General features: G+C 40.8%; 4 protein-coding genes across 9 annotated transcripts; 1 reads left to right on the top strand and 3 right to left on the bottom strand.

Moving 5' to 3' along the window:
• Window positions 1-740: 740 nt before the first annotated feature.
• Window positions 741-14,288, bottom strand: LOC124338515. 4 transcript variants are annotated; one of them, XM_046792601.1, is made up of 21 exons: window positions 9,824-14,288; window positions 8,460-9,724; window positions 6,561-6,638; window positions 6,420-6,497; window positions 6,148-6,252; window positions 5,563-5,679; window positions 5,399-5,491; window positions 4,946-5,283; window positions 4,782-4,873; window positions 4,482-4,710; window positions 4,320-4,414; window positions 4,061-4,224; window positions 3,766-3,869; window positions 3,549-3,680; window positions 3,216-3,325; window positions 2,997-3,144; window positions 2,852-2,919; window positions 2,638-2,786; window positions 2,062-2,236; window positions 1,789-1,959; window positions 741-1,535 (listed from the first exon to the last, which is right to left on the bottom strand). In XM_046792601.1, the coding sequence occupies exons 1-21, from the start codon at window positions 13,884-13,886 to the stop codon at window positions 1,243-1,245; spliced, it is 8,067 nt and encodes a 2,688-aa protein (XP_046648557.1). In that variant the 5' UTR covers window positions 13,887-14,288; the 3' UTR covers window positions 741-1,242. The 4 variants fall into 4 exon arrangements, with proteins under 4 accessions (XP_046648557.1, XP_046648555.1, XP_046648554.1 ...); XM_046792599.1 differs by having other exon boundaries at window positions 8,460-13,910; window positions 14,084-14,288; XM_046792598.1 differs by having other exon boundaries at window positions 8,460-14,288.
• Window positions 14,289-14,991: 703 nt separating this feature from the next.
• On the bottom strand, window positions 14,992-15,797 carry LOC124338157 (anaphase-promoting complex subunit 15B-like). The gene is made up of 4 exons (XM_046792231.1): window positions 15,648-15,797; window positions 15,537-15,586; window positions 15,346-15,405; window positions 14,992-15,253 (listed from the first exon to the last, which is right to left on the bottom strand). The coding sequence occupies exons 1-4, from the start codon at window positions 15,718-15,720 to the stop codon at window positions 15,074-15,076; spliced, it is 363 nt and encodes a 120-aa protein (XP_046648187.1). The 5' UTR covers window positions 15,721-15,797; the 3' UTR covers window positions 14,992-15,073.
• Window positions 15,798-16,690: 893 nt separating this feature from the next.
• On the top strand, window positions 16,691-18,772 carry LOC124338629 (tRNA pseudouridine synthase A-like). Of its 3 annotated transcripts, XM_046792767.1 has the most exons (8): window positions 16,691-16,878; window positions 16,958-17,325; window positions 17,388-17,424; window positions 17,617-17,741; window positions 17,817-18,066; window positions 18,129-18,163; window positions 18,245-18,364; window positions 18,446-18,772. In XM_046792767.1, the coding sequence occupies exons 2-8, from the start codon at window positions 17,002-17,004 to the stop codon at window positions 18,689-18,691; spliced, it is 1,137 nt and encodes a 378-aa protein (XP_046648723.1). In that variant the 5' UTR covers window positions 16,691-16,878; window positions 16,958-17,001; the 3' UTR covers window positions 18,692-18,772. The 3 variants fall into 3 exon arrangements, with proteins under 3 accessions (XP_046648723.1, XP_046648722.1, XP_046648724.1); XM_046792766.1 differs by having other exon boundaries at window positions 16,691-17,325; XM_046792768.1 differs by lacking the exon at window positions 16,958-17,325 and having other exon boundaries at window positions 16,693-16,878.
• On the bottom strand, window positions 18,756-21,187 carry LOC124338628 (alkylated DNA repair protein alkB homolog 8-like). Its single transcript, XM_046792765.1, has 6 exons — window positions 20,580-21,187; window positions 20,022-20,505; window positions 19,692-19,958; window positions 19,467-19,618; window positions 19,244-19,396; window positions 18,756-19,179 (listed from the first exon to the last, which is right to left on the bottom strand). The coding sequence occupies exons 1-6, from the start codon at window positions 20,929-20,931 to the stop codon at window positions 18,785-18,787; spliced, it is 1,803 nt and encodes a 600-aa protein (XP_046648721.1). The 5' UTR covers window positions 20,932-21,187; the 3' UTR covers window positions 18,756-18,784.
• Between the last annotated feature and the right edge of the window lie 432 nt (window positions 21,188-21,619).

Raw genomic sequence — 21,619 nt, 5'->3', positions numbered from 1 at the left:
TACCACGACGCAGTGCACCGCCAGTTCTGTGTGTGTTCCCTTTCACCGATGGATGGTCGAGAGCAGAGCAGACACACAGCAAAGGGAATAGAACCTGCTGCAACTAGCTAGTAGTATATGTTGTCTTTTCTTTATTTAGCAATAGCTTATTCTTAGCTGTGTTTCCAACTTTCTATCCGGGGCCAACGGATTTTTTCCCGACGAAAATTTTCATTTTCGGTTATTTATTTATTTGTTTTTCTTCGAGGGGCATAAAAGAGGTGTGGTTGCCCCGTGTGTATACTACTACTACATGTTTGTGGGTCTGTTCTGCTTTACAGTCTAAGGTGATCATTTTAAAACGTCTAACGCTTGGCAGTAGCCATAAAGCTTACCAACGCTAGCTTCGAGGGTGGTAGCACTTTGGACTTGGAAAATTCATTCTCAGTCGCTGTATTTTTTCTGTTACATACAGGAAACGTTCCGGATTTTCACATATGTCTAGATTTTCACAATCCGGTGAAGAAGGTCTCTACACAGTCGAGATGAAACTCAATAATGCTGCCCGAAACGACTGACTGACTGAAAGAGCCGCACCTCCGCCATCATCACAGTTACTCCAATACCTTTCCGAGTTTAAGGTGTGATTTACTTGATTACAAGTCATCTTCGCTTCTATGTTGGGGGATACTTTTGGGATCAAGGACTTCAAAGAACTAATTGAATGTGATTTTGGTTGTTTGTTGAAATGTGATCATTAATAGCTTTTCCACGTATAATTTTAATCGATTTATCGATACACAATAGTTTTTGGCGGAGAATATGAATTAAGGTGACATACAATACCAAAATATAAATACTTGTACAGTACAGTAAACGATGTACATGAATGAATCAGCAAACGAATCAGTGAATAAGGGGAAATGCACAAAGTTGAAAGCGACCGACGAATTTGCATGGTTGGAAACATGAATCAGTTAGATTAGATTATATTACATGCCCGATGGACTAGACATTATAAAAGACAAGAAAGAAAAATGATCAAACTTTTCCTATTTTTAAAAGAGGTCTATGTTCTCGACAGTTGACACAGCGGTGCAATATTCGATCCATTTCTAAATAGTAGAATTGGCTGCTGGCTAACAAACGCAAGCCAAGTTACATAGTTATACAAATCTGATGATCTGTTACATAGGGTATGGATATTGGTTATATCACAAGTGTAATTGAATGGCAACATTTTGTGGATTACTTGCACAATTCTTACACTTGCCACAGCAAAAGATGATTGGTGGAGTCTTCTCGGCCGACAGTATCAGACAACCCACTGTGGCGAAAGTCCTCGTAGCCATCGCCGCCCGAAATGACTAACAGCCGAGTTCCATGACTTGAGATGTTACTGGTTGACGATAGAACACCAGCCAACGAATCCTTGCTCTTTAGGGAGAGTCCGTGGTGAGTGTGATGTAAACGGGATGAACGTAAAATGTGCGAGTCACGAATGGCTTCAACGCATGTCAGAAATCGGACGTGTCCAGTGTGCCCATGAGATAAACCTGCCAGGGCAAATGTTAATTAATCAACAACTTTTAAAACGAAGAAGAAAATAAAATAACATTTGAAGGTTGAATTATTGATCTCAAACAACTCATTTTTTTTTACCGCAAGGATTTTAATACCGTAAAAATTACTTCAATGTTCTACGGTACAAACGCATTGAGTTTGAGTTGAATTAATAATTGTCTATCGCATAACAAACGCGCCCTTCTTAAAACGAAAATATATGATCGTCTGGTTAGACAACTTTACCTGTGACACAAGGTGGAGAAGATAGCCGGGATGATGTCGGAGTCAGATGCGGAGTAGGAATCGTCAGGATCACCCCAGCGCTAGTACCAACCCACAAAAGATCACGAAACAACATCATAGAAGTGACACGCAAGCAGGCCGCCTTGTGCTGACGGATAATGTCATCACAACCTAAATTGTAGGAATGAGTACAATTCAAATCTCTTATTGTACCTAGACTGCATCAAGAAAACGATATCGCATATAGAGTGGAAGACTGTATAGCTGGATTACCGGAAAGCATTTTGTTGACAGCCGGTGCCAAATTCACGTCACAAATGCATTCGTGAGTAAACGCATGGAAAAGTCGGACCACAGCCGAACCCTGCATCGCCACCCACACGCCCAATCCATTGCTGGCCAAACTGAGGACACTTCTCTGGGAATCAGAGCTCACAGCAAACTGATCCTGCAAACAATCCAACATTTAATACAAGTTTCAATCTGACATGAAATTATAACTATTTATAAACGAGAAAAAAAAAAAGAAAAAAAAATTTATTTAGTACTAGGCCTATACGAAGTTCAATTTTTGTTGATAATTTTTGCCTTTTCCTGCGAAGGTTTAAAGCTATTCAAATAAATTTCAGTTTGTTTTAAAAGAAAATCAAAATCGTAATTGCGATGATGGCGCCACCGAAAGCGATGACGCCATGCTTAGAATACCGGTACCGTAGTCTTTTGCCATTATGAGTGTGAGATAAGTTTGTTTCGTCGGAATAAAGTTGGAAAGTATCGAAACTAATCCCTGTGAAAAATCCCAGAGCATGTCGGAAACTTAAAAGTAAATAAAAATTCCGAGAATACTACTTCAATCGTTAATGTAGAAGTGTTGAGAATCTTGATAGTGTTTTGTGATGCGCACCAGAGGCCGCTGCTTACGGGAAGCATTCGAGTAACTGGTCCAATTATACTTCCGACCGCAACACATTGTGGTTCATTGATACTCCAAGTTCCATCTAATAAATCAATGACCCCCTAAAATGAAATAATAAATTCGGAACAATCTGTACAACTATATTACTTGGTGTGCGTTGATAAATTAATACATCCCCATTGGCAAGCGAGGCGAATACGCAATTGTCCATGTATCTGTAGGAAAGACACTTGCAATTACATTTTGTTTCAAAAAATAGTTTTGGGTGTAGAGGAATAACCCAAATGCTTACACAAGACACAAGACAGCTGCTCCTTGCTGGATCCGCGTGCGATTCTTTTTCAGTCGAATGTTTTCGCCGCAATGATAAATATGGATGCAACCATCCTCCGTTCCCAACCACATCGTGGCTTGGTTCGTTGTGTCCGCTTCCTCAGAAGCTAGACAAAAATGATTGAAACGGAGATTTTTAGCGGAACTTGCAATATGCGCCAAATTGAGAGAACAATACCTGGTTGAATGTTGACCTCAGTGGGAATGGAATTGGAACGATATCTACTGTAGCTGCTAGGATCTTCATCAGCACTCTCTTCGCTCCCGGAACTCTCAGAGCTAGATTCACTGTAAAAATTGCAGATTTTTTACCGATTCGTTTTGTCCATGATTAATAGATTTGTGCGCAAAATACGAGCAAAAAGCTGTATGATTCACAATGAATAAAAAGCAATTAAGATTAGCAAATGGTTCATCATGCTTCTGTAAAAGTTCAAGGCACCATCGACTGCTCCAATAACTTCTAGTGTGACAGATATATAATATCGAAGTCTAATTAACCATTCAGCACCTTTCAAGTTCAAAGTTGGTGCAGACTGAGGATTGAATTTCATTCGAGTTACTAGCGCACAACGTCGAAGATTCAAATTTGGAGTCCCTCTTGAAAATGCAACTGTTTAAGTTGTTAGCTGATTCGTCTGACCTAGAAACGCGAAGAAAACCGAAATCTTAGTGCTTATTTCTTGTACATACACATTTCACTTTATTTATTATTTTTAAGAAATTACATCAAAGGGGCGGCTGGAATGGCAGCTATACACGTAATGCGAGCGTTGCATACTCCATTGCATGACGTAACATTCGGTTCAGGGTGTAGACTTAGAATGCATACCTGTATATGAAATCATATGAAATCATCCTGTTAAGATAAATTGCTGGCATAGACTTATATGCATTAACTGTGAACTGTAGTTATTGCCAAAAACGGACATTCAAATTGAAATGTTAACAATTAAACACATCAACTTAATTGCAAAAAGATGGTACCGGTATAGCCTACATTAAGAATAAAAATGGTTTTACCTGGCCGACGTAACCGTCACTGTTGCAAACCCAAACGTCGTTAAGATGTTGGGTGTTCCACGTCACTGTGGGCGCGGCACAGGTAAATTGAAGGCCTGCTCGTGTTTTACGAATAGGTAGCGGCATCAGGAACTCAGGTGGCGGTCGACGTTCAGGCGACATTGCTGGACGGCAACCGAATAATACAAATATCATTTGAATGAGTCCGATTTCAAAAATGTCCATAGATGCGAAATATTCTTTGGTGATGCTGGTATACCTCTAAGCTTGAGCTTCGTTTCAGAAAAAGATTCCTCCCAACTGGCTCGCTTCTCTGATGTAGTAAATGCTACTGATAGCGTCTCAATCCCGTCTCTGTTGCAAGAATAACTCGTATCAAAGACAAGGTATTAGAACATTTAAAAACTCACGAGAAATTTACCTAGTGCAAATGGCTAGATCTAATGTAGCTAACTGCGGTTCTGTCGATGCATTTTGTTTATCGGCCAACTGGCGCTGGATTCCCAGTTGAATTTCCTTGATTGCTTCATCGAGAGAAGAGTGCGACACGTGGAGTGAGGACACCAACTCTGTAATTTGGTTTAAAAGTGCCAAGTCCTCTTCTATGTGTTCCAAGTCTTTGGTTGTGCGCTTGGAACTCTCCTCTTTGTCTGGATGAATGGATTTTGTAAACAGTTAATAGAATACGAAAATTGCGCCTAATATTTAGGTCGATGCTTACTTTTAGTCACCTCCAGATCATCAAGAGGAACTCGCATCAAAAGTTTGAACTTGTTGGCCTCCAAAGTGCTGGCGATTCCACTAGACGAATATCTGTGACACAGGAGGATAAAGTTGAAAAACTCGACGAAAACCAAATCAATCAAGTTTGACGTAAAGTCTTACGAGGACGATTTTCGGATGGCTGCGCTCCGTCGCTTGACGCTGGTAATGACAAGTAGGTCGGAGAAGAGGAAAAAACCTCTTTCCTTCCTGGTGCCCAGCGCCGAGGGTATGGTGACGCAGTCGTGGCGGATAAAAGTTCGTTCGGGTGTCGCTAAATTACCTGGCCCCAAGCCCTCGACAAGACTTTCCAGCTCGCGCAATGTCGCCTGTTGTTGCTCGGCGCCATAGGCTTCCCGCTCCACGCAATTGATCTTGACCGCTAACTCGTGAACTTCCCGTTGAGCATCCAGTAAAAGAGTGTGATCTGGATGTTCTCGTGGTGTGTGTTTCAGCAGCATCTAAATGATTGTTAGGCTTAGGTGGCTGTGAGATTTATTATTGAGAAACCCTCCCACCACGGCTCAATAAATGTCATTCGACAAAGTGACAATTTACAGACGCCATAACTCGTACCTTGATAAGCAATTCATAGCGAGGTATCCTTTGAACGGGCATGATCAGTAGAGAATCAAGAGCTAATTTCCCTTTGTGCTCTCGCGCTGTTGCCTTTAAAAGAGTTAAGAAATAATGTTGGTGCCTTGATACACCGTGCTTTGTGCAGTTCATAGGGAAATTACCTCAAGAAATTTGGAAAAAGCCGATTTGGCCAAACAAGCCGTTTTGATTGCTTCTTTAGCGTGCTTCCAGTGGTTGATGTAAGCAGTGTACGTTTCAATTACCGAGGGCTTGGTGAGCTAAAGATATGATAAATATAACATTGAATCAATTTAATTACTTTTAGCATCAACCTATAATTGCTATCGAAGAAATGTGTCGGTGAAATGATTCTAAATTACATCTCGGTGAAATTTTAATGAAAGATAGCTGGTCATTAAAGAAATTGACGACGGAAATGGAGTTCCACAGATTACGTAGACATCATAATGTGAAAATGGAAGGAAGTTGAGAGGAAATTAGAAAGATCAGTTCAATTTTGGCGGGGAAATTTAGGATCGGTGGGCAGAAATTTTGTTTTCGGATTCTCTCCCTCGCTGACCCTGAGTAACGATTGGAAAAATCCCGACATTAAAGTCTGGACGTCGATTACCGAGGTTTTTGGGGGGTAAGAATACCGACATATTTCTAAGAGTGTACTCAAAAAGATTAAAAAAAACAAAAACAAACAAAACAAACTCACCAAGTATATCAATAATGTTACTTACTGTATCTAGAAAAACACCACCGACACATTGTTTAGAATCCCACGATTCCAGACGCTTGCGTAGTTCCTCCAAGAATACTTCGTGATGGACCAAAATAGCTGGTATCTAAATGAAAAATTTATTCTAGTTACTTCAAAGCGACGTTAAATCAATTTTTAGGTAGAATGGCCGTTCAGTTCAAATATTTTTCTGTATACAACTCTACTACTAAGTACTAAGTGTGCCAAAATATTAAATAGTATGTGGCCAAGTATGTGGCCTTAAATGTAAACCTGAAAAAATATTTCGTCCACGAGATTGCTTTCCACCAATCCGGAGCACTCAGGTCCTTTTAGCGGCTGTAAATATTTCTGTAAAAAATTCAATCATAATAATGATGATGTCGATAGTAGCTTGTATTTGTATTGACAAACCGTGACAAGAATTTGAAGAGATTCAACGTAAGACCGCTCTGTGTCGTAAAGCTCACCAATGGCGTGTGTTCGAGTATCCTATACAGCAAAACAAATGAAGTTGATGGTGGTAATTAATTTTTTTTCTTTCCAGAAGCCGATTATTTCATATCTTCTCTCTTTAATGAATGTATGTGCAAAACTAAACATTTCAGGCTGTGACTAAATTAAAACTGCAACAGTAAAAGCAAAACAAAACAAAATCGCGCACTGTCGGATCCCGCTTAAATATTTAGATCTTTGATCGAAGGCTCAAGACCGTGCTTTTTTATGATGGCTTGGGATCGGATTGAAAAATATATATGTATATTCAACAAATAAATAAACAATATTAAAAATAAATCTCTCGGTGAAAATCCGATGATCGGAGGAAAACCGAGATGCCAAAATACAAAATGGATAAATACAAGAGGTGAAGGGCACAGTATAAAAATAGAAATGGTAGTGGAAACTATATCTAAAATTTCTTTTTATAACATGCTAAAAAAGAATGTTATCAACCTCTATAATAGCCTACTTTTCTTCCATTTAAAAATCTTGTTGTTAAGGGATCAGCTCGTGAGAATACCAGACCCACACAAAGGATTTCAAATACTGTTTGTTATCTGTATTTTTGTCGTAAACGCTATATACGTCAACTGAAAGTAACATTGGCAATATCTTTTAAAGAACGCAAAAAAGGATGGCATAAATCGCTCGATAAAATAAGCTTATGTAATAGTAAACGTCAAGATGCTTTTAATTGAAAAGCAAGGGAGATCGATGAAGACTGAAAGCTTACGCAGTCGCTACTAGTAGGATAAGAATCGTTGCTTGGCGACGAAGTCAAGAAACCCGACAAAGGTGGGTGACTTAGTTGGGAGGTGAGAGACGGATCCGAATTCCGACCCTTCCTCGTGAAATCACCAGCGATGACAGCGACGGCTTCCGTTTCTGCATCAGCCGAGCCACCGGGCAAATGGTTTGAGGTAATTGCGGATGAGACTAGTGGCGTAGGCATATCTTGTCTATGGCTAGTCTCCGAGTCCCAAGTGTTTTGTCGAACCAAAGGCGTAATACAGCTTCCTTTTGTGGGGCTGGCGGAAGCATTGATCGGCGGACATTTGCAATCGCCCGCCAGTTGTGGTGGATGCTGTGACATTTTCCAACCCACGCCGTAGGCTTCGTAGTTGTACTGGCACTGCTGTGTCTCATCAATAATAGCAGTGCAAGACAATTTTCGTTTCATGACTCGCAACGGCACAACCTGAACGATTCACAGCTAGGGATAATCTTGATGCGAATTCCACTCCAGAGCATTATGCCAGATGTACGTCACAACCGACACAATAGTAGTTTCGGAAACAATTGCCCGGAGATCTTTCAACCAAAACAAATGATTCACTTGGACTTGAACAGGTTTGACGGGCCCGAAAACTATCACCAGAAAATGTCGACTAGTTGCATTTGCTCGCCCCAAGATTCCGTGGACAACTTAACGATTAAGCCAAGTGTTCTACTGTTTTCTCCTAATGCGCAGGCGCGTTAACTTTAGGCTGTGACTAGCAGGCGCATTAACCGCGCATGAGCTGATGGCCGTCGGGGAATTTTTCGAAATTCAGTGTCGCATTTAATTAAAATGGGATCCAATTTTTACTCGGTCTATACCTGAACCGAACTTTACTACAGCAATGTTTGGTAATAATATCACCTAACGGAAAAACATTGCATTGTGAACTTAATGCCTCTTGTTGGAGGAAAAGAGGGTTTTGGTGAGTCTACATTTATTAGATCTATTATGCTAAGTTGCATAGATTTTTAACTTGTACAACTTGTACAATTAGTTTCCAGTAAATAGAAACAATAGCATTTAATATTTACCCTTGAACGTTTAGTAGATCCTAGCCTGGTAACAGGAAACGTGTCTGTGCTGATGGACTCGGAGTTCAATAGCTGAGCGGTGGATCTTCTCAAAGAACTGAGCGATGTCAACTCCAGTAATTCAGGTTCATCTTCAGAAGTGAATCCCCCCTCGTTTAGCACAAGCTGACAGGGGCTGGATAAAGTTCGCTGGTGAGACGGCAATGGCATCGGGCTCATACCGTTCTCTATCACTGTTGGGAGGGTATGGTGGTTTTCTAGACAATCTAGAGGAGGTGACGACATAGCTGGAGATAACTTGGCTCCAGTCATATGACTACTGACCTCCGAATCACTATCCAACATCTCGTATGGAATATTTGCACTGTTTTTACGCTTGGGTAGAACAAGTCGCGGGTGACGAGGCGATCCTGATATCTCGATCGGTAAGGTGGCCGAGTTGTAACCAATTTTCAGTTGAGAATCATCTAACGAATGCGACGTTGGGAAGGCCATCGCATTTTGTCGAGTATTAGCTGTGACGTTTGACCAATTGGAAGCCACTGCCTCACTGATGGGAATATGCGGTATACCACTTGATGGACTCATCGGCCTTGGTGAACTGGATTTGGCTTCGCGATTAATGCGGGGGCTCAATTCGCGAAGGAAACTCAGGTCCTCATTCCGTTTGGCGTACATTTTACTAAATTCAGATTTGTTCATCTCGGCTTCTAGCATTTCCCCATACGGCCCACGAAGAGGTCTGCGCTTGAGTCCATAACGACGAGGATTTTGTGGACTCCTTGGGGCCTTTTCTGTCGATAAGCTGAAAGCGTTGCTTTCCAAATCAGAACAATAAGGGGATAGCGACATGTGACGCAAAGACTCGGGATTGGTGCAACTCAATTCGGGAGCTAGTGTTACCGAAAGTGATACGGTAAGTCGATGGTTAGCTTTAGGGGAATCTGCATCCATGTTATTGATGGCTGTAGCTTCTCTGCAGGGTTTCTGACTAACCCTCACCTCTTGGATTTCGTCTGCTTCACTCGACTTTTTCAAATTTTCCTCGCGCGTAGAATCCTCCGGCTCGTCTGATTCCACTGAAGCATAATGACTTTCTCCAATTAACAGTCGGCACTCGGGAATTTCACCTATGAATGCGTCTGTCACGATTTGAGCATCCTCCAAAGAAGTGCCCATAGCAAGGCGGGATGAGGGAATTTCCATGGTGGACTTTTCCGGAATTTGAAGCGTTTGGGATGGACCACTGGATAAAGATGACATTTCTGCAAGAGAACATTTCGATTTCGAAAAGATCGTATTCTTTTCAGTGGCGATCAGCAAAGATTGGAAATCATCAGGATCCTCAATAAAGTTGGGCTCACCTGTGACTGAACTACTTTCAACTTTCAGTTTGCCATAATTGGCATCCACAACGAAATGCTTTCCCTCGTATTTTCCCATGTCGACAACAGGTACTCCGTCGTCGTCATCGAGAGAAGATGATCCACTGACTACTCCGATTACAGGAATTTTCTTTTCAATGCCACCATACATTGTAGATGCTTTGCTGGACCAAGCTGGAGGGAATGTTAGGAAACGGCCTCTACTCGATTTCGTGTAAGATCCTTTATGTCCCGTCACAGTTGATGTGCCGGTCATCGATGAACTGTGACGACGTCGCTTTGAACTTTTCCGATCTAATGATGATCTTTGGTTTATCAGGTGACGTGCTAAATTTTCCGTAGGTAAAGTAGCCAATATATCCACTTTAGGCTGGGCAAACGCGATCGATGTGGGCAGTGGTTCAAATTGTTGAATCTCAGAATGGGCCATAGAATCATCTGGCACTGCACAGTAGTCCCTTGATTTCACTACATCTTCGGGAGGGCAACTTGCCGATTGATTGACGCATTTATCGGGGTTCCAACCACTTTCGTCTCTCTCAAAGTTAGTTGCTAGTCGGAAAAGTTCGTTCAACCAAGGGCGACCGTCCGAGTGGTCAGAGGACCTTACCACACTGTTCCTCGATGAAGCGCCAGAGGAATCTATGCTAGGCGAAAGCAATGGAACGGATTCCCCGAATTGAGCCGCCACTTCCAAATCGGCCAAACGATCCAGCGTTGTGTCCCTGGTGGCGGCCCTCAGTCGCAGCAGGTGGTTGTTGAGTTCCAGCAGATCCAACACTGCCAAAGGCTTCGAATTGGCTAAAGGTTCAGCATCAATTAGATTTCCTGGCATGTCTAATTCGGTAGTTTCCGTCTCAATAGTTGGAAGGGGGCTCAATCGGATTTCAGCAGAAACAGACACTTCCGTTGTTTCGTAACAAGCTTTGTCGATGGGTTCCGCTTTTTCTGCTTCTAACTCTGTCAGACAAGGTGCCATCTGTCCAACATATTGCAATGAATCATCACAAATAGTGGAAGCTGGTGAGGCGGCTTTTATGCTCTGTTCAGAAATTTCGATTGAATCCGGCTTTGAAGCTATTCCATCATGAAGCGAATCGAGTTTACTTTGATTCTGCGTTGATTCTGAAAAGTCTGTTTCACCAGGATTGAATTGACCGTGTTGAACGGGTTCGTGACAAGTCATGGAATCGTCAACTTTGTCACAAAAAGATTCGTTGTTCGCTTCGATTGAGACAATTTTGTTGCGGACTGGATCGCGGGGCTCGTGTGAACTGGAAACGAGAACCTTGGTACAAGGTATAGGATCGGCAATCGGGACTGTCAAAATTTCTTTGCAATCCTCTGGCAGATGATGAAATTTGGGCGTGTTGGACACCTCCCCAGAATTGCGTTCGTTCATTTTCAACCGACGAGGAAGCGATCCAGAATACGGCGAGCTAGAAACATTAGAGGCATCCTTTCCTATGCTATAAGTCACGGGCTTAAGGGTTATCGAGGTTCTCGGCCGACGATTGTACGTTCCGTCTGCTCCAACATCGATTTGTGAGAACGAAGCACTGCGAAAGGGGATGGTGCGTTGCTGATAAGTTCCTACCATTATTCGAGGATTGAGTCTAGACAAGGTTAGATGGACTTCGTCGAAAACGTCGTCATTCGTGGGATCCGGATGGTTCGTGCAAGAAAGGCGTGAATTGTCGGAGAAGAGATTTTCATGGGGTTGGTGGTTCGGGATATCATTCGTCGGTGAAGAGCGCAGATGTGCTGCTACCGACTCGTCCAATACCGGCATCATGTTAGGAGTGTTATTGGCGCAGGTCGTCGTCTCGTTGTGTTTTACCACACTGCCGTTTTCAAGATTAGGGAGGAATACAGTGTCATTCGTATTTTGAGATGTGCTGGCGATTGACGAAGTAGGTCTAATGGGCTGGTTAAGGTCAGATGTCGAAGTAGCGGAATCTTTCTTCGATCGGGAAGATTTTTTCCGTTCGGAGCGAGTACGAGGGTGACGGGGTGGAGCGATCGGGATCGGAGGCAACTGATTTTGAATGGATTCCGCGACGGACGCTAGTTGTACTTGATCGGGAGATCTGCCTTTGCCCGTCGAAGATGTAGACGATGACGATGGTCGAAGCCGTTGGGTCAGCTGGCGCAACCTTTCCACCTTTGTGGAACTGATGACCTCCGCTTTTGGATAAGTAGAGACTCTACTTGAGCTGCTCTCTTTGACCGTTTTCGGGACTTGGACTGTGGAACCGGGGTAGTGAGCACAAAGAGGGCGATCTGCACTGTAAGCCCGACGATCTCGCACTGCGTCGCCATGAGCATGGCAGTAAACTGCGTGAGGGGAACGAGATCGTGCAGGGCGATTAGGTAATGGACACACGTCTGACGGCCTCTCGTTGAGGAGCTCCATCAGCCTAGGCGATTGAATATTTACTGTGGCTTTCTGGTTTGGCTCGGCCAGAGATTTGCCAATTTGACTACCAATGCTTTTCGTGCACGGCCTATGCTCGGGCAGAGATGTATCCGTTGATGGATGCGTAGTGGATGCGCACTGGGATAGCAGTGAGGAATCACTGCTGCACGACGCGCATTGCTCTTGGCGCGCTTCGCCACTGCACGTTTTACAGAGCACCCCATGAGTTTTGCAATTGGTATGATGGCGAGAAGTGAATGTGGGTCCAGCAACGGAAGGCGATTGATTGGTGGCAGCCGCCTGAGCGTCGACGGCCGATGCACACGACGGAGATAAGCCTGCATATGAAGACGTCATTGGCGTCGCGGCAAGCGGCGAAGAATAGTGTCTATCCATGGATGCTTGGGCAGAGGTATCGACAGGAGGAAGCAGTCCTAGTGGCACGTTACTCGAGTCCTCTACAATAACATGGGACTGCTGTATCGTCGACGAAGAATCGTGTCGGTTGGCCGCCTCAGATGGGTTGCTGTTTCGTTTACAATCAGACCGAGTCGGTGAGAGAGGCTTTTTTATCCGCGCGCCGTCGCAGCTGGAATTGAGTGATACGACCCGAGCCCGATTTGTACAGAAATTACCAGTGGTTCTATTATTATCCACACGGTACGCCAACTGCTGCTGCTGATGGTGATGTGAAGGTAGGTCGACTACACCAAGGCAACTATGCTTAGTGGACTGGTAAACCGTGGCCGTCTGATTATGCTGGTCACTTAAATGTCGCTCTCGTGTTTCATGGTGACTGGCAATGCTGCTGTGCGCCTGTATTAGAAGAGTCGGACTGCTGAGACTGTGTTGTTCACTGCTCAATGACGGCGAGGGGACGTGCGTCAGCAAAACGGGTGTAGAAGGATTCACGGTCAGCTCAGCTTGCCAAACTGGGCCTGGTGAATAGGCTAACCCTAATGGTGGCTGTGATGCCGAGATGTCTGTAACTTGCGAGTCCGGTGAAGACTTGAGATCGAATAATGGCCTGAGAACTGTATTATCACCGACAAGTAAGGCACAATTTTGAAATGGATAAGCCAGTTGAATGGAGGCATCGCCGACGGGCTTCTCAACTACTGTGGACAGACGGCGACTGGCCGTGCAGCGATTGCAAGCTAACAATCCGACAGACGAAAACGGGTAGAAGAGGCGTCGTCGTCGATGGGAAGTGGAGGACGATACTGAAGACGGCAAGGAGGGAAAACTAAAGATAGTCCCGTGGTGGTAGGTGTGCGGCCAACGTGGACTGCATCCAGGCAGCGCTCTATATTTAGAGCTGGGCGATGATGCAGGGCTAAGGCCAGCAGGAGGGCAGTCTCGGCTCAACTCCTCGACAGTGACATCACTGATCTCAGCGCCATCTTGTTGTTGCACAGACCGGAAATAGGACATTTTCTTTCTTTTCGAAGACACAACTGGGTAATTCCCTGCCTTTTCATTAATCACACATTCAGCATACTCTTGGCTCGCAGCGCTTTCCAGTTTTAATACACTTTCTTGATTTAGTGTCAATGAACCTAATCCTCGTCGCTCCGAAAGACGATTTATCGACTTGCCGGCCTCAGGGTTATTCAGATTCATGGTGTCAGTTCAGTACAGACCGTTCTGTATCAGAGAAATCCATACAAATGTTTTTGAATTCAAAAAGAGCGAAATAAGGATTGCAACAGGCAGCTTTATCGCTTACAATTTTAAACCTCAATACCGTACTAAAGCTCCTTAAAAAGATACACAACTTTAAGTGGAGGGAAAATTATGTAAGAAACTCGGCCACTTACACAATAAGTTCACGAATAGCTTTCTGACTTCGGAATGCACTTAACAGTTTAGTACTGGGTTCTATCAGCGCTTCACTCTAATTTTGTCTTCACTTTACTCGACGAGACTCCTGAAGAGGCTTGTATACCGTCACTTTTCTGAACAATAAATGTAGATAGGATAGTGTAAAGGAAAAGAGCCAAACTCGATGAGTCCTTCTTGATGGCACGCTTTATCTGTTACAGAGCTCTGTAGCCCTGTTACCACGTGACCAAGCGTGCCGCACCTCTCGTTTTGACTTTAAGAAAGATAACCCTTGCGGCAGAAGGTGTGTACACATTCACCAGGTGAAATCTGCCGTTGGCCTTGTCTTACTTGAGAAAGAGCAAGGTGATGTAAGATTTTTTAAAATAAATACTCTTCTACCAGTTACTATCTGGTTACTATGAAGAAAAACAAGGAACAAAATTTGATACTTAGACAGAACGAATGAAAAATTCGTAAGCTAGGGGCTTCTGATAAAAGATATATTTGACTATCGGATAAAATAATGCAATACAGGGAAACTACGTGAAATGCTAGGATGAGCCGAACGATTTGGTTACTCGACAGAAATTTATTGTGGATTGAACTATCGTTTATTCTGAAGGAAATAAGTAGACAAGCAGGAATGAAACAGCAAATTTAACCATATTTTGTCTTCCAGCTGTTTTCTATCTTGTGTAGGAAAAAAGTGAAAATTTCGAAATTTATTTATTCACATCAAGTAAACATTAATTTTTTAATTATGTATCACATACACACAGCAATAGGTTCAGTATCCCATTGTTTCTAAATTTTTTTTTGTAGTCAGTCACTAACTGAGTGTATACAACCCCTAACAACTACAAATCATTATTTTAGTGTTTACTGACATTAAAGTTTAAAATTAAATATCAAACTAGTTTATTAGGGCTGGATAGCTGTAAAAATACTTTACAAAAGTAATCAAGAAAAACCTTGCTTGGTTTTTATTCACTCAGATCCATAGTGAGGTTGGCAAGTCTGGGTGGACCTTCGCCAAGATCGCGATTGAAATTAGGTCCATTAGCAGTAAATGAGTCTATATCACTGTCTTCAGCTTCCCGACTTTCACTATCATCATCTTCATGTTCTTCCTCATCTTCTTCATCTTCATCTTCCTCCACAGGCTGTTTATCACAACATGAAATTTAAATACAAATATTTCAGACAATTCTTTATTGAAATATGAATCTATATAAAAATTCTATGAACAACCGACCTCAGAAGAAGTTTTTCCTATAGGCAAAATATCACTGTTCTTTGTAGCAACCGAATTGAGCTATATAATCTCAAAAAAGGGTATTTTATTTAGAAATCAATTTCTAAAGTTAATTAGCTTAAATATAAACAAAATGCATGAGGCAATAATTACAGACAGGATATTCTTTAGATTGAATAGGTCAGTCATACCCACATTTGATGTTCCTGTTCTAGTTGCGTAAGTTCACTTTCTTCGTCAACTATAAAATAAAAAAAATCAAATATATTATTGGCAACAACAAAGATAATTTAAATAATTACTTGGCTTGTCAGCTTGAAACCACGAAGGACTAGCGTTACGAGGCACGAGATTTGGAAAAAATGAAAAAACCATTTCAAAAAACACTGACACTCTGACAGCTCCGGGCCTATCTATATAGATGTTATTCCAATGAAAAAGTAGTAGTCGAGCAAGAAGTCGTGCGCAGTTTACGCCGATGCGCACAACAGCGGCCGATAGCAGAACTAAGATCGGCCCATTCCTTCGTTCGAGAACCGTCTGCTTGTCGAACAAAGGATTGGACCTACATTGGGTGTCAAGCGTAATAACAATCTTAGTTCTGCTATCGGCCGCTGTGGTGTTTTGTCCGTCGCGCCACGACATATGTCGTGGCAATAGATCTTCGTGGCAATAACCTTCTTTTATTATATATAGAAAAAAAACCTTCCTCATCAGAAATAAAAAGCACGGAGGCCATCTAGTTGTGGAAAAACAAAACAATACGAACTGAGAACTGAGTCCCTACTTCGTGCATGGACTACTCTAATTAAGGACGGGATTGTTCTGCGTTTCCTATGTAGGCCATGTAATTTTTTTTGTGGGAGAATCAGAATCAGAATTTAAAAATTACCATAGAATTACCATATGTTCCTATACCTAACATTTATTTTTATAGAGATATTTCCAATTCCTTAACGGAAAATTTGAAATAGGGCAAAACACCGGTGCCATCTAGGAACCAAACCTCCTAAGCTCTTGTTTGTGTGCAAGCAGATGCCCATGCATACCGAGAGAAAGAGAGAACACTCTCTTATCTCTAGTCCTCTGATATAGCGGCCTAACTATCTTTTACTTTGTAGCGTATATTCTTAAGAGCTTAGGGTGTTTGGTTGCTAGATGGCACCGGTGTTTTGTCCTTTTATCCCTACTCTGCCCTACACCTGAAAGTAAATTTATCATATCTTAATGATTAGTCAATTTCACTAAGATTTATATCCATAGTTGGAATCAGCGAAAAAAACTGAATTTAATTATATTTTTTATTAATGTTTTCATGAAAATACCCCACCCGACTAGCTATAACAAAACAAGGCATAGGCGAAGAGTCCCGTCCTTAATATACAGAAGTCCATGCTTCGTGTTGCCGCAGACGACGCTTAACCGAGTTTTACAATCAACCAGTGATCTTCTCTGATCATCATTTTCTACAGAAGGATCACCAAATCCACGTTTTGGTGAATTTTGAATCTAGCCTATATGATTTCGAGTTTGGTACGTAAAAGTTTTCAATCCGAACTTTTTACTGGGTACTCAACAAAATTTGTTGCTGGAATTCTTGGTCCTAAATTAGGACAAGTTAATCGGCAAATAGATTATCGACAAATTCGACGAAGTATGAAGGAAGAAGTTCTTGATGAAATTTTTTCAGAAACAGATTTGAAATCCAACAAAAGATCCTTTGATAAGACTGATGATGTGAAAAATGGGAAAACATTGGAAGAAACAAACAAAAAACCTCGCTTTCAAAAGAAAAAAAAATTTGCTATTCTTTTGAGTTATTCTGGTCAAAATTATTTGGGCATGCAATTTAATCATGGATTCAAAACTGTTGAAGGAGAATTGTTTCAAGCATTCATGAAACTTGAAATAATGGATGATGAGTCTTTTAAATCTCCACAGACAGTGCATTTTCAAAGAGCAGCACGCACAGACAAAGGAGTAATTTATTTTATTGTTATATGTTTTGTAAAATCATTGATTAAGTACTTTTCTCAATTTAGGTATCGGCTGTTCGTCAAGTGATTTCATTAAAAATGAGTAAGTTACACTTTGTACTTTTGTGTTTAAACTTTGAAGTGTACACAATAACCATACATTTTTGTTACTATATTTTGTCTTAGTAAATCAGCTTAGTTTTCAAGAAAAAATTTTGGCTAAAATTAAACATTTTAAATGTTTAATTTAAAAATGTATTGATTTTAACAGTAAATAAATAATAACTTTTCACAGGAACGCCAGATGAAGATTTGGTTAATCAGCTAAATTCATTGCTTCCTAATTGTATAAAAGTGTTTGCCATGAGGAAGGTTACGGGAGGTTTTAATAGCAAAATTGCCTGTGATTCAAGATCTTATGTAAGTAATGTTGATTGTATATACATATTGTCAATAGTGAACTCTCATAATTATTTTTACATTCATGCTATATAGTCTTATGTGATGCCCACCTTTGCATTCACATCAAAAGAAGTAGCTCCCACCCATGAATATCGAGTGACATCAAAAATTCTTGATGAAGTCAACTCATTGCTTTCAGTTTTCAAAGGCACGCGAAATTATCATAACTTCACATCAGGCCGACCTGCTCAAGATCCTAGCTGTAAACGTTATATTACGCAATTTTCTTGTGGCGACCCTTTTATGATTAAAGAAGTGGAATTCGTAAAAATCACCATTAAGGGTAAGTATTTCAATTTTCTGGTATATATTGAAAGTTTTTTTACTTATAAATAATTTATTTAGGACAAAGTTTCATGCTGCATCAAATACGAAAAATGGTAACAAAGTCGCATCCAAGATTTCGTTAATTTATTATTTTAATGTTCCAAATGATGTATTTTCTCTTTTACTTTTATTAGATTGGCCTTACCATTTCGGTGATGCGTGGATTTGTCCCAAGAGAAATACTAGATAAAGCCTTTAAAATGGAACGTGTCAATGTACCCACCGCCCCCAGTTTAAATCTGTTGTTAGAGGAGGTAATTAATCAATATTTTAAAATCATCTTTTTTTTAAATCTCAGTGATGATTATTGAGCGTTATATTTTAATGCATTTTAGCCGCACTACGATAGCTATAATCGTCGTTACGGGGGTGATGGAATCCATGAAACTTTAGACTGGAGCTCCTTTGATAAAGACATAGAAACATTCTGCGGTGATTTTATTCTGCCAATTATTTATAATGGCGAGATGGACATTCAAAACGGTTCAATGATAACTTGGTTATTGACATGTTTACCCATTCATACTTACGAATTTCCTCCCGACTCGAGTGAAAAAGTTACGGATTCCACATTGGAATGAAATCTTGCTCAGTTTTTAGTTCTGTAATAGCATTGATGAAATAATTGCTATGAACGAAATTAAATCTGTCTTTTGTACCAATGTTCTATTCAGCTATTCTTTCTTAAACTCAACACACCAATTACCTTGATCATAAAAACTACGACAAACAGTGATATTCGAAACCCTGGAACATAAATATTCTAATTCACCCTCCTTAAATACGTGATAAAATCTCAGGTAGGTAGAAGGATTTGACTCAGAGCTTCCTCTATTCTCTAAATCTTCGGAATTAGAATTTCGGAAATTAAGTTTCCATGGAACAAGAATATCAGCATGCTTGAAATTTGTCCGATTTTCGTGTACCGGTAAAACCGCTGTAGGATATGCCTCTGCTCTACTAGATACCTCACTCTTTTTTTGAAGCAGATACGAAGATTTTTCCATTCCTATTTGTTGGTCTCTGGCCCAAACATATATTAGAGCTCGACCACCCTTTACCAGCACACCTTAAAAAAAAATAAAACAAGTTATAAAATGGAATAAAGTATTTAAAATGTGGAAGTAAGGTACGGCTTATATCAATCAGCGTTTTCAAACGACGTTCATCGGTTGTCAAATGATGAATGACGGCGATACATATCGCAGCATCAGCTATACTATCTCGAAACGGCGAAACGCGACAATCAGCTTTAACAACCTGATGATCATCACGATTCCTGCAAACTAAAATGAAATAAAATAGTTCATGTGACACCTAGGAAATATAAAGAGATTTCGATTGTTAATCTTCTACTTTTTAATAGTTGACTTGATCGGTCAGTTCCAATACTAAACAATGAGCTCGAACAGTTGAAGTATTTGCCATTTCCGCAACCGATGTCTACTAGCAGTGACCCAACAGGAAAACTCATTATAAACGCTTTTACGTTCGGCCACGGCGAATGCCTTAATCATTTATCGTTAATGGGAATACACGTATTAAAAGAATGATCTATACGACTATGATAATAAATAATACCTTGTTTCACTAAAATGGGATGCGATTCCATCGTAAACATGAAATACATGATTTTTTTCGATTTGGTCAGCGGCCTCTTCTGAAAAATCTACGACCTTTGATGATTGTGAATCACACCATTCGGTAAATTTACAATCGCATTCCGACGTCCGTATTTTACGAAACGTTAAAGACGTCCGCTTTTCTCGCCGAAGAATGGTCAAGCCTCCAAACTCGGCATCAACTACATCAGATTTTCGTGGCGTAATACCGTGACTCCACATGTATCTAAAAATTGAATCCAATGTTTTGGTGATTTGACGAAACAATGAAGTTCTTATAGACATTTACCTTGATTCGTTTGTCATTATTAAGCACGAACGTCTTGGCAAAGTTATACTGACACATTCTCCACCTTTATTATTTTTGAAATCCATAACAATATCAGAACCCAGTGATACACTGATAATTCCATCTTCAAAGGAACTATGTGTGTCTGTGTGAAGAGGTATCCCTTGTCCAGGTACATAATGATTGACAGTCAACTGATTTGGTCTCACCAAACCAAATTCCATAAATTTTTCTACGAGTGGCTCCATTTCAACAGGTATTCCAGAAGATAGTGGGTTTTTGTCAACTTTATTACTACCATACAGAAACTCAAAGCCATAATGCTTCACTGTTCTATGTTTAAGCTGTGAAGTCTGTGATTCAGACTGCTGAGTATGGGTAAAAAATAACAGTTTTTCTTCTTCTCCCAATGAAATAAAATTTTTCTTCAATTTAAGTCCAGTGGGCCAAACCTTTGAAGTTTCTTGGAAACTTAATAATGTGTCTAAATTCCAAAATGAAAACAAACAACTTAGTACTTACAAAATGCTTTATACTGCTATTGCTGTAAATCCTCACCATCAATACACTTCAGAAAACACAAGTACAGAGGTTTAGATTCATCCTTCAAGCAGAAACTTCCATTTAGTTTCTGGTAGCTTTCAGCACTATTATTTTCTTTCTTAAAGCTTAAAACACAATAAGATTTTCCTTCTAACATTATCAGATTTTCAACTTCCCCAAAATGTTCAAAAATATCCAATATTTCTTCTCTAGTGAATCCATTTAATAAACCGGCATTTATCAGACATAATACATTGGTAGGTGAGGAAGAAAAATTATCTAGCAAGTTTACTGACATGTCTTTTGATAGATGAGCACAAAACCTGACAATTTTTCTGGCAATTTTCTTCCCATTAACTTTTTTCATTTCTATTTTTTGGGAGGGGTGGGGTGAGTTCAAATAGGCCAAAATATCAGTTATTCAGTATCAGTTATATTTTATATATTATTTTGTAGGCTGTTTGAGGGCATCAGAAGCAGCACTTTAATTCATTACAACTTCGGCGTTCGGCCTTCGAAACTCTTTAAAAAAGCCTTTAAATTATTATAACTTCCACAATCCGCGAGTAAACAAGTACGGCTTGCAAATACGACTTGGCCAAGAAATATCGATAGAAAGAAACGGGTCCCCGGTCCCGGTATTCAATGTGCGTGGAACGTGGATCGTGGACCGGTGAGCCGTGGAAAAAGCGCCGTGGAAAGCCTAACTCCGCCCCCAAATGGGGGGAGCCAACTCCCGTGGAAATAGCCGGAGGCATGGTATTTCGTGGAAAGTGAAATCGTCGAATTTGATTTTTTGAAAAATACCTCCCCACACAATGCTTGGACAACACGGTACTTCGTGGAATGTATAACATCGTGGAATTGTCCCCAAAAGCCCCCATTATTTTAAAACCGTGTTATGCATGAAACACAATGATGTAATTAATGATGATGAAAATGGTTATTATGTGAAAACCAATAAAACGATGTACTTGTTGAGGATCAGAAATGGGATTAACGGGAACAATGTAGAACCGCAACCCCCCCAAAAAAACATAAATTGAAATCACAAA

The sequence above is a fragment of the Daphnia pulicaria genome, chromosome 4, assembly GCF_021234035.1.
Source record: "Daphnia pulicaria isolate SC F1-1A chromosome 4, SC_F0-13Bv2, whole genome shotgun sequence".
Lineage (NCBI taxonomy): Eukaryota > Metazoa > Arthropoda > Branchiopoda > Diplostraca > Daphniidae > Daphnia > Daphnia pulicaria.
The sequence above is the reverse complement of the archived record's forward strand: the minus strand, read 5'-3'. Positions and strand labels throughout refer to the sequence as shown.

Bases quoted from the DNA above. Each gene is read 5' to 3' on its own strand.
- LOC124338515 (XM_046792598.1), bottom strand. From the start codon at position 13,886: ATGAATCTGAATAACCCTGAGGCCGGCAAGTCGATAAATCGTCTTTCG. The intron at 4,711-4,781 runs GTAAGCATCGAC...CCATTCATCCAG, and splicing joins TGATCTGGAGGTGACTAAAA to ACAAAGAGGAGAGTTCCAAG. The intron at 3,326-3,548 runs GTGCTGAATGGT...CAATTTTTACAG, and splicing joins ACCAACTTTGAACTTGAAAG to TGAATCTAGCTCTGAGAGTT.
- LOC124338157 (XM_046792231.1), bottom strand. From the start codon at position 15,720: ATGGTTTTTTCATTTTTTCCAAATCTCGTGCCTCGTAACGCTAGTCCT. The intron at 15,587-15,647 runs GTAATTATTTAA...TTTATTTTATAG, and splicing joins GTTTCAAGCTGACAAGCCAA to TTGACGAAGAAAGTGAACTT. The intron at 15,406-15,536 runs GTATGACTGACC...GAGATTATATAG, and splicing joins AACAGGAACATCAAATGTGG to CTCAATTCGGTTGCTACAAA.
- LOC124338629 (XM_046792766.1), top strand. From the start codon at position 16,864: ATGATTTCGAGTTTGGTACGTAAAAGTTTTCAATCCGAACTTTTTACT. The intron at 17,425-17,616 runs GTAAGTTACACT...AACTTTTCACAG, and splicing joins AGTGATTTCATTAAAAATGA to GAACGCCAGATGAAGATTTG. The intron at 17,742-17,816 runs GTAAGTAATGTT...CATGCTATATAG, and splicing joins CCTGTGATTCAAGATCTTAT to TCTTATGTGATGCCCACCTT.
- LOC124338628 (XM_046792765.1), bottom strand. From the start codon at position 20,931: ATGAAAAAAGTTAATGGGAAGAAAATTGCCAGAAAAATTGTCAGGTTT. The intron at 19,619-19,691 runs GTATTATTTATT...TAAATGATTAAG, and splicing joins TCCCATTTTAGTGAAACAAG to GCATTCGCCGTGGCCGAACG. The intron at 19,397-19,466 runs GTAGAAGATTAA...ATTTCATTTTAG, and splicing joins ATCAAGTCAACTATTAAAAA to TTTGCAGGAATCGTGATGAT.